This window comes from Mandrillus leucophaeus, unplaced genomic scaffold (genome assembly GCF_000951045.1).
Source record: "Mandrillus leucophaeus isolate KB7577 unplaced genomic scaffold, Mleu.le_1.0 Scaffold71, whole genome shotgun sequence".
Classification (NCBI taxonomy): Eukaryota; Metazoa; Chordata; class Mammalia; order Primates; family Cercopithecidae; genus Mandrillus; species Mandrillus leucophaeus.
Genome location: NW_012107697.1, coordinates 1,456,312 through 1,467,327, shown reverse-complemented (window position 1 = coordinate 1,467,327; position 11,016 = coordinate 1,456,312). Strand labels below are relative to the sequence as shown.

The 11,016-nt window shown below is 42.1% G+C and overlaps 1 protein-coding gene across 3 annotated transcripts in view; it reads right to left on the bottom strand.

Annotated features, from left to right (window-relative positions):
* Positions 1–11,016, bottom strand: part of ARCN1 (archain 1) — a 34,531-nt gene that overhangs the window by 8,727 nt on the left and 14,788 nt on the right. For all 3 annotated transcript variants that reach the window (XM_011964879.1, XM_011964881.1, XM_011964878.1), the window contains 6 exons: positions 10,729–10,908; positions 10,073–10,278; positions 9,443–9,607; positions 3,628–3,793; positions 1,268–1,415; positions 430–538 (listed from right to left, as the gene is read on the bottom strand). In XM_011964879.1, coding sequence (XP_011820269.1) covers positions 430–538; positions 1,268–1,415; positions 3,628–3,793; positions 9,443–9,607; positions 10,073–10,278; positions 10,729–10,908 — 974 coding nt within the window. The remainder of the gene's footprint in view (positions 1–429; positions 539–1,267; positions 1,416–3,627; positions 3,794–9,442; positions 9,608–10,072; positions 10,279–10,728; positions 10,909–11,016) is intronic.

Below are 11,016 nucleotides of genomic sequence, written 5' to 3'. Positions count from 1 at the left end.
CAGTGCTGGGATTACAGGCTTGAGCCACAGCGCCCGGCCATGAAATGTTTCATAAAGTTGTATGTCAGCCTTGCACACGGGCCATGCTAATCTTCTCTGGTTCCAATTTTAGTACCTGTGCTGCCAAAGCAAACACAAGTCCTAGAACATTCCTATCATTCCCAAAAGTTCCCTTGTGCCCCTCTGAAGTGAAGTACCTTCTTCTCTACCTCCTCATTTTTATTCAATAGTATTACCTTTTCCAGAAAGTCAAAGAACTGGAATCACATAACATGCAGCCTTTTATATCTGGCTTCTTTCACAACTAGCTTTTTTAAGAATCAACTATCTCTGAATGGACCGTCAGGTCAGGTAGGTGCTGACTCCAAAATGAGTTCCAAAAGACCAGTTCTGTAAGTCCAACATAGGGGACACGGGCACAGCACTTACGGGAGTGGGATGGTGATAATCACGTCATTCAGTTCTAAATTATCTTCTTGTAGCTCATATTCTATATTGACATCACAGCCATTTCCACTCTCCGAGGGCCAGCAATTAACTGAGAAGAAAGCAAAGCAGTCATACTAGAATATTAGAAAAAGATGGCTGGGTGTGGTGGCTCATGCCTATAATCCCAGCGCTTTAGACAACCAAGGTGGTAGTATCGAGGTGGGAGGATTGGTTGAGGCCATGAGTTCAAGACCAGCCTAGGCAACAAAGTGAGACTCCACTTCTCCAAAAAAAAAAAAAAAAAAAAAGCCAGGGGTGGCACTTCCCTGTTCTCCTAGCTACTCAGGAGGCTGAGGTGGGAGATCAGCTGAGCCCAGGAATTGTAATGAGCCATGATCACACCACTGCATTCCAGCCTGGGTGACAGACAGAGGGAGTCTGTGTCTTTTAAAAAAAAATTAGCTGGATGTGGTGGCATGTGCCTGTAGTCCTAGTCCCAGCTACTCAAGAGGCTGAGGCAGGAGGATGGCTTGAGTCCAGGAGTTTGATGCTGCAGTGAGCTATGATCGCTCCACTGTACTCTAGCCTGGGCAACAGAAGATGACCTTGTCTCTAAAACAATAACAACAACAAAACCACAATGGTTTCAAAATAAAAGCTAGTAAAAATGAAAACTAATGATAAAAATATACAAAATGCAGCACCAGGTCCATTTCAAAAGAAAGTCATTTTGTCAAAAAGAACTTTGCTATGGCAATAAAAATAAAAGTGTACAAGCAAGGGCTATTTCCAGTTCTCAATGCAAACTAGCTTAGTGGGACTGGCCAGAGGCACTTACTTGTCAGTGGAATAAAAGATTCCTCTGTGGTTTGTAGTCTCCACTTTAGCACCCCTACGTCACTGTTGACTGGAAATGACTTCTCTGGATTCTTCAGGCCAATTAGAGACTCTGCAGTGAAAAGTTTTTTATCCACATTTGGATGGGTCTAGAATGAGAAGGAAAGGAAAACTCCTGAGGTTCAGACAGACAAGAAACAACCCCTCTCTAGGCTTATATGACCCATAATCCAAACATCTAAAATAGAGTACCTAATAAATTCCAATTCTTTTTCATTTTAAAGAAAGATTTCCCTTCTTCAAAGACTTTTAAAATAATTTAAGATATTTAAAAACCAGTAATTAAAAAAAAATAATAATTTCAACTCTAAAAGCCATTATAGAACAAGTTTGCACCTGAAAAAGTTAAAAGACCATTAACCAAGTCCTTTCCAAAAATACTTCACATGGAGCAGGTTCATGGTGGGGCCAGGTTTGCCAAGCAGAAGGTTCTAGTAAGACCCTGATCAGCTGCCTGGGTCAAATAGCATTTTTGGCCTTATATAAAGTAGCAGAAAAGGGCAAGCTCTGTGTAAAGTCTAGTTGCAATTTTGCCTAGAGACTTAAAGTTGTTAAAATCCAAGCCAATTAAGATAGTCTTATCTTTTTAAAAGAAATTGTTTTTGCGGAGGTTGAGGTGGGCGGGGCATTGGAGGTCAGGAGTTTGACATCAGCCTGGCCAACATGGCAAAACCCCATCTCTACTAAAAATACAAAAGTTAGCTGGGGCCGGACATGATGGCACATGCCTGTAATCCCAGCTATCTGAGAGGCTGAGGCAGAAGAATGGCTTGAACCCGGGAGGCAGAGGTTGCAGTGAGCCGAGATCACACCATTGCACTCCAGCCTAGGCAAGAAGAGTGAAACTCCGTCTCAATAAATACATAAATACATAAATAAATAAATAAATAAATAAATAAATAAATGAATAAATAGCTGGGTGTGGTGGTGCACACCTATAGTCCCAACTACTATGGAGGCTGAGGAGGGAAGGATTGCTTGAGCCCAGGAGGTTGAGGCTGCAGCGAGCCAAGGCTGTGCCGCTGCACTCCAGTCTGCATCACAGAGAGAGACTCTGTGTCAAAAAAACAAAACAAAACAAAAACAAAAACAAAAACAAAAATACCCAGAAGGGCTGGGCATGGTGGCTCATGCCTATAATCCCAACACTTTGGGATGATGACGTGGGCGAATCACGAGGTCAAGAGTTTGAGACCAGCCTGGCCAACATGGTGAAACCCCGTCTCTACTAAAAATAAAAAAAATTAGCTGGGCGTGGTGGCAGGTGCCTGTAATCCCAGCTACTTAGGAGGCTGAGACAGGAGAACTGCTTGAACCCGGGAGGCAGAGGTTGCAGTGAACCAAGATCGTACTACTGCACTCCAACCTGGGCGACCGAGAGAGACTCCATCTCAGGAAACAACAACAACAACAACAAAAAAAAAACAGAAATCACTTTTGGATAGCACTTTACAAGCCAGCAAAAATGTTGTCAAATAATATAAGCACTGCTTCTAAAAGACAATTCTGTGCTGACTACGGGAGGGAAAGTAGACAAAAACACTCTTCCCTAAAAAGGCTTTGTTCTTGTGACGAGATGTTAAGCTAAATGAAATGTGACAAGACCACCTGTAATATAAAGAAGGGCTTATATATATCTCTATCCAATAGTTGGAACACACACACTTATACTGAAAGGATTTTATGTACTTTTCAAATACATCATTAGATACTGCCCTTCAGTTAACAAAACAAGCACTGGTAGTTTAATAGCAGAATGAGTAAATTTCGCATTGTGCCACCATGCCTGGCTAATTTTTTAAGTTTTTGTAGAGACAGGGTCTTGTTGCTCAGCCCTCATTGCTCAGGCTGTTCTTGAACTCCTGGGCTCAAGCGATCCTTTGGCCTCAGCCTCTCAAAGTGTTGGTATTATAGGCGTGAGCCACCACACTTGTCTTAAAGCCTTGTTTTTTTAAAAACTATATTTCAAGCAAGATCCTAAGTGATTAATTTACTGTTTTCATAACAGCAAAAAATAAACATCTCTTTGTACCTTTTGCTAGTGAGTATGAAGTCATTTATTAGATTTCAAAATGACCTTTTATTCAGTTCCAATATTTAAAAGCCATCCTAACACAGCTGCTTTACTCACTCTCAGGTAGCTACTGTATGCAATAAATCAACTTCTTTCCTATGCATTTAGAGTGATGCTAGTTATATAACTTAAATAATTTTCTGTGGTTCATACTGGGAACTCTAGTTGACAAAGACTATAATAGGTAGACAAAGTGTTAACACTCCCTATCAAAAGCTTCTACACACCTGTAGCTGCACCCCTTTCTTATCTTCATTTTCCACATGAAGACGAATTCGGCCATATTTGTCATCTGAGATCCTAAGCATGATCATGCCATGCAACTCCATATTCTGTAATCCTCCGTCTCGTCCACAGGTTAATGTGATCTTTTCTTCAATCTTCATATGTACACTACAAAGAGAAAGTAATACATTTGTTCAGAAAGGTAGAAACCAATGGCCGGGCACAGTGGCTCATGCCTATAATCCCAGCACTTTGGGAGGCCGAGGTGGGCAGATCACCTGAGGTCGGGAGTTCGAGATTAGCCTGACCAACATGGAGAAACCGCATCTCTACTAAAAATACAAAATTAGCCAGGCGTGGTGGTGCATGCCTGTAGCCCCAGCTACTTGGGAGGCTGAGGCAGGAGAATCCTTGAACCAGGAGGCAGGGGTTGCGGTGAGCCGAGATTGTCCCATTGCACTCCAGCCTGGGCAACAAGAGTGAAACTCCATCTCAAAAACAAAACAAAACAAAAGAAAAAAGAAAGGTAGAAACCAGAAATCCCTTTCTCCAAGGTCTAATGATTAGCCATCAACAACGTTTTTTTAAAGGTGCTACTGCTATAGCTATAAACATTCAAAAGACGATACCCCTTTGATACAGCAATTCAACAGACACATTCTAATCTGTGCAAAACAATCTGCTAAGTTATTCACTGAAGAATTGTTTTTAATGGCAAAGTTTAGAAACGAATGTCTGCCACTGGGGGCTGCTTAAATAAAGGCATATCCACGGGCGCAGTGGCACACACCTGTAATCCCAGCACTTTGGGAGGCCAAGGTGGGCGGATCATGAGGTCAGGAGATCGAGACCATCCTGGCTAACACGGTGAAACCCCATCTCTACTAAAAATACAAAAACAAAATTAGCCGGGTGTGGTGATGGGCACCTGTAGTCCCAGCAACTCAGGAAGCTGAGGCAGGAGAATGACGTGAACTCAGGAGGTGGAGCTTGCAGTGAGCTGAGATCACGACACTGCACTCCAACCTGGGCAACAGAGCAAGACTCCACCTCAAAAAAACATAGAAAATAAAAAATAAAGGAATATTCACCCAAATGAATAGTAGGCAATGGTGAGAAAACAACTGAAAAAATGTTCTATTTGAAAATATTTTCAAGCTTAAAAAAATTAAAATTATACAAGGAAGACATATATACCCTTTTCCAGATTCACCTATTGTTAACATTTACCCCATTTGTTTTATAATTTGCATATGTGTCTCTCTCTCTCTAAACATTATATATGTATGTTATACATTTGATTTTTTTCCCCTGAACCATTAAGAAGCAGATTATATACATCACGGCACTTTGCCCCTAAATACTTCAGTGCTTATTTTTATAAGATTAGGGATATTCTGTTACATAATCAATCACAGTACCATTATTAACTACACAAATTTACACTGATACTTTTGTTTTTAGCTTTTTGTTGTTGTTTTGAGATGGAGTTTCACTCTTGTTGCACGGCTGGAGTGCAATGGTGCAATCTCGGCTCACTGCAACCTCTGCCTCCCGGGTTCAAGTGATTCTCCTGTCTCAGTCTCCTGCATAGCTGGGATTTCAGGCGCCTGCCACCACACCCGGTTCAATTTTGTATTTTTAGTAGAGTCAGGGTTTTACCATATTGGCCAGGCTGGTCTTGAACTCCTGACCTCAGGTGATCTGCCCGGCCGGGCCTTCCAAAGTGCTGGGATTACAGATGTGAGCCACCGCCCCCAGCCTGTTGTTGTTTAAGAGATAGATCTTGCTATGTTGCCCAGGCTGGAGTGCAGTGGCTATTCAGAGGCACAATCACAGTTCACTATAACCTTGAACTCCTGGTCTCAAGCAATCCTCCTATCTCGGCCTCCTGAGTAGCAAGGACTATAGCCATGTGCGATCATGCCAGGCTAACACTGATATAATAATTGTATCCAATCTATCAATCATATGTCAATTTCATCAGTTGACCTAATAATATTTTTAATAGTAGTTGTGATATTATGATATACATATGTACTGGTTTTCATCCATGGTTCGTGGCTCATAACTCCCATATCCCTTATTATACATAATGTTGGGGCACTTTAGGCCTCAGGAGCAGCCCTCAGAAAACAGAATCTCTCTTTGACCTTCTCCTGCCCTCCTTTCACCCACCCAAGGCAGGACTCTAATCTCCAAAAGGGGTCCTGCACCATATCCTGGAGGAAGATTAATGTTGCACAGAGTGGACAGGCCTTGCTGGGTTTCCCCACTCAGCCAATCAGTATTAGGTCATACCCTTTGTCCAGTCACATTTCTGCACACCTGTCAATTATGCCTATCCAATGAAGTCTCCATAAAAGGCTCAAGAGGACAGGGTCTGGTAAGCTTCTGGACGGCTGAACACATGGAGGCTTACAGGAAGATTAACAAGGTCTCATCCATTTTCCAAGAGAGTGGTGTACCCCTGCTCCCTGGGGACAGAAGCTCCTGCACCCAAGACCCTCCCAGACCTTGCCCTATGTATATCTCTTCATCTGGCTGCTTATTTGTGTCCTTTAAAATATCCTCTGTAACAAATTGATAAATGTCAAGTAAGTTTCCCTGAGTTCTGTGGGGTGCTCTAGCAAATTAATTGAACCCAAAGACGGGGTCGTGGGAGGCCAAACTTGAGGTCAGTAAGAAGTTCTGAAAGCCTGGACTTTTTTTTTTTTTTTTTTTTGAGACAGAGTCTCGCTCGGCCGCCCAGGCTGGAGTGCAGTGGCCGGATCTCAGCTCACTGCAAGCTCCGCCTCCCGGGTGCACGCCATTCTCCTGCCTCAGCCTCCCGAGTAGTTGGGACTACAGGCGCCCGCCACCGCGCCCGGCTAGTTTTTTGTATTTTTTAGTAGAGACGGGGTTTCACCGTGTTAGCCAGGATGGTCTCGATCTCCTGACCTCGTGATCCGCCCATCTCGGCCTCCCAAAGTGCTGGGATTACAGGCTTGAGCCACCACGCCCGGCCTAAGCCTGGACTTATGACTGGTGGGAAGGAAGAATCAGTCTTGGGGGACTGAACTCTCAACCTGTAGAATCTGAGGCTATTCCCAGGTAGATAGCATCAGAATTGAACTGAATGGGAGGACACCAGCTGGGTGTGACTGCTTGATGTGTGCAGAAAAACCTAAACACACTGGATAACAGAAGTCTTCTGTGTTGATTGTTGCTGTTGAATGAGAAAATAGAAAAAAAGAAACAGTTTGAGTTGTTTTTTCTACACTACAGTAGTAGAGGATCCAGTCTAGGTAAGTTACTGCATTTACCCTAGTTTCAAATAAAGAAATTCTTATCTCCAAAATAATTAAGTGAAAAATGCAACTGGAAGATGTGTCTAGTTTTACTGCTTTGCATAAAAGGGGGAAAAATAGACACACTGTATACACATGTTTTTTATTAATCTATATATCACAGACCACCCCCCTCAGAAGGATACCAAAAAAACTCTGTTAACACTAGTTGTCTCCAAAATGAGAAACTGGCATGGCTGCGTGAGAGAAAGACTTCTGACTGTTAACAACTTTTGAATTTTATACTGTATTAAAGTACAATCCAATTTTAAAAAGATTAAAAAGTGCTGCTGTTACAGGCAATCACTAAGTACAATCTATTCATATTCAGTAATAGAAATATGTTTGGTTGGATGAACTACAGAGGCTACAAAGAATATTTTGTTATCCTACCCTGTTCCCTGTTCCAACCTCTTAGGTCTTCCTAGAAACAAAGGCATCAGAGTCAAGATCATAAAGGAGTGTATCTTAAGACAATGCATGGCACCATTTTACCTTCAAAAAAGTTTGCTCTGTGCTCAAGAGGCATTTTATCATTTAGAAAAAAGAGTGTCTCAAATTTTCTGTAATATGTGATCTCCAACATCTTTTTTTTTTTTTTGGAGACAGAGTCTCACTCTGTCGCCCAGGCTGGAGTGCAGTCACTTGGCTCACCGCAACCTCTGCTTCCCAGGTTCAAGCAATTCTCTTGCCTCAGCCTCCTGAGTAGCTGGGACTACAGGCATGCGCCACCACACCCACCTAATTTTTGGTATTTTCATGGAGAAGGGGTTAATTTTTTGTATTTTAGTGGAGACGGGTTTTCACCATGATGCCCAGGGCAGTCTCATGAACTCCTGGGCTCAGGCAATCTGCCCACCTCAGCCTCCCAAAGTGCTAGGATTACAGGCGTGGGCCACTGCACTCAGGAACATCTTTTTAAAAGTGTGAAGCCTGTCTCACTCAAAGCAACCACTAGGAAGAGCACAGCGGCTTTAGTGAATCAAGAAATTTATCCCAGTGTAACCCTGTTCATTTCATACAGAACAGGGCATATAAAGAGTAAATACTTGGCTGAGCGTGGTGGCTCATGCCTATAATCCGAGCACTTTTGGGAGGTGGAGGCAGGCGGATCACTTGAGGTCAGGAGTTCGAGACCAGCCTAGCCAACACGGCAAAACCCCATCTCTACTAAAAATAAGAAAATTAGCCAGGCGTGATGGTGTGCCCCTGTAATCCCAGCCACTTGGGAGGCTGAGGCAGGAGAATTGCTTGACCCCAGGAGGTAGAGGTTGCAGTAAGTCAAGATCGTGCCATTGCACTTCAGTCTGAGAGACAGAGAAAGACTCTGTCTCCAAAAAAAAAAAAAAAAAAAAAAAGCAAGAAAGAAAAAGAGTAAATACTCCTCTTTTATGCACACCTGATAGAGGTATCCTCCTGGTATTATCTTTCACTTGACCTCAAAACCATCAGCAACAGTAGAAGGTCTGACTTCAAGATGAGAAATCTGAGTCATGAATATGTGAACTTGATAACTACCACTTAAAAAAGCTAGTACCACAGTCCTGAGATAGAGATGAATCAAAATATTCCATACCGGCTTCAAATATTTGAACTGCAAAAGATGGCTGGGCATGGTGGCTCAGGCCTGTAATCCCAGCACTTTGTGAGGCCGAGGCAGGCAGACTGCTTGAGTCCAGGAGTTCGAGACTAGCCTGGGCAACAAGGCGAAACCCCATCTCTACCAAAATACAAAAATTAGCCCAGCATGGTGGTGCATGCCTGCAGTCCCAGCTACCTGGGAGGCTGAGGTGGGAGAATCACTTGAGCCTGGGAGGTAGAGCTTGCAGCAAGCCGAGATTGCACCACTGCACTCCAGCCTGAGTGACAGAGTGAAACTCCATCTCAAAAAAATAAATAAATAAAATAAAAATGCAAAATATATTAATTTGCTATTAAAGATATCTACAAGTTTTGGATTAAAGATTAGTTCTACTTAAGAGTTTTTAATTACAAAAAGTCATGTCAAAATACAGTCTGGGGTCACTATAGCTCTAGTCCCCTAATTCAGGTCCATTCTAAGAGATAAGCTACACACTAGGTGTGACTATGAGTAACTTTAATTTAGCTGTAAAAGGAAAGTTCTAAACTTCATAGAAAATAGGTGGCTGAGGGCCCACCAATCAGGGTTTAAGGAAAAAAAAAGGTCAGGTGCAGCAATGCATGCCTGTATCCCAGTTACTTGGGAGGCTGAGGCAGGAAGATTAACTGAGCTCAGGAGTTGGAGGCCAGCCTAGACAACATAGTAAGACTCTGTCTCAAAAAAATAAAACAAAACAAAACCAAAAACGACCTTATGTTAATACATAGAATATGCTCTGAATAAATCTTTTAAATCAGGAAAGATTATAAGACAGAAAAAGAATTCATAGCACACTGAAATAAGATTTTTTTAAAATTATGTGGACTGTATTCAAAGCTTGAATTCTTACTCAAAGTTCCTACTTACCTTTCCATATTAATAGGTGGAGCATGTACTTTGGTAGCTTCAGAAGTACGCTTGCCCATACTGGAGGACATGATGGTTTCACCTTCAGATTTCAATTTGTCCACAAAGTTATCTACTTCCTTTCCTTTGGCTCCAAGTTTCAAAGCCTTGCTGGGGCCTGAAGGCCTAAGTGGAAAAATTTGAAATTCATTACCCAAAGGTATATTTTTACAAGCACACATGATCTGATGAAAACTTTGTATCTTCCATCCAGAGAAACATACCTGTGCACAAAATTTTGCATATAATTTCGGGTAATTCACAGATTACCCCTAAAATCAATCTTTGAACATCAAGATTAAAAATCTACATTCCATAAAGCATTAAATATCCCTTTCTCTCCCACAATAAGGCAACTCTCATAGGAAATTGAGGTCATGACATAATTTATAACTCTCTTTTATACAAAAGGAAAAACATCACATTCAGATTTCTTCTTTATCCTCACATTTTATGTGGCCAAATTTAACATCATATCTTACTTCATCAAGTCCTTCATTATTTACAGCTTTCCAAGAAATCAGATTATCACTTCAAAGATAGACACATATACACCCGTCATCTGGCATTCTAAAGTACAATGGATTATACCTGGCTGGTGCAGGTGCCACTTTTGGTTTATCACTTTCAATGATGGTTTCTGTGATCATGGCAGCTGTGCTGCCTCCAGATACTGCAGAGCTGCCAAATCCGCCAAATCCTGGTGCTTTTTTGCCCTGTCTCTCTGCATCTCTTCGGGCCTGTTGTAATTCCTTTGCTTTACGACGCATCTCAGCCTTAGCTTCACGTTCTTGAGTCTACAGAAAAAGACATACATGAATGTAGCTGGTTTTTTTTTTTTTTTTTTTTGAGACAGGGTCTCACTCTGTGACCGAGGCTGGAGTGCAAGTGGCACGATCACGGCTCACTGCAGCCCCAACTTCCTGGCCTCAAGTGATCCTCCCATGTCAGTCTCCCAAGTAGCTGGGACCCACAGGCACGTGCTACTGTGTCTGGCTAATTTTTTTTTTTTTCTAGAGACAGGGTCTCACTATGCTGTCCAGGCTGGTCTTGAACTCCTGGACTCAAGTGATCCTTCCACCTCTGCCTCCCAAAGTGCTGGGATTATAGGCATGAGCCACTGTGCCCAGCCTGGATGTAGCTTTGAATACAGTCTATACATTAGCAAGTAAAAATTGGAAAATCAGATTAGTGAAGCCTAAGAGGAAGATACACAAACAGATAGTCCCAGAGAAGATCCTATTTACCTCTCTGACGGCTCTGAACACCTTCTCCTCATGAGAATCCATTTCTGTGAAGGTTCTGATCTGTGCCAAGTTAACATTCTCCCGGTATCCCAGGGCAACAATTTCATCAAAAGCAAAAATCAAATCAAAACAGTGCTCAGATATTTCATTCTCTTCTAAGGCTCGGCAATATTCAGGGATCTAATCGTGGACACCAATAAAAAAGAAAGATTTAGAATTTATCAGCAGCTATATTTCCAAGTCTTATCCTTTAAATTATATAAATTTCTTTTTTTTTTTTTTTTGAGA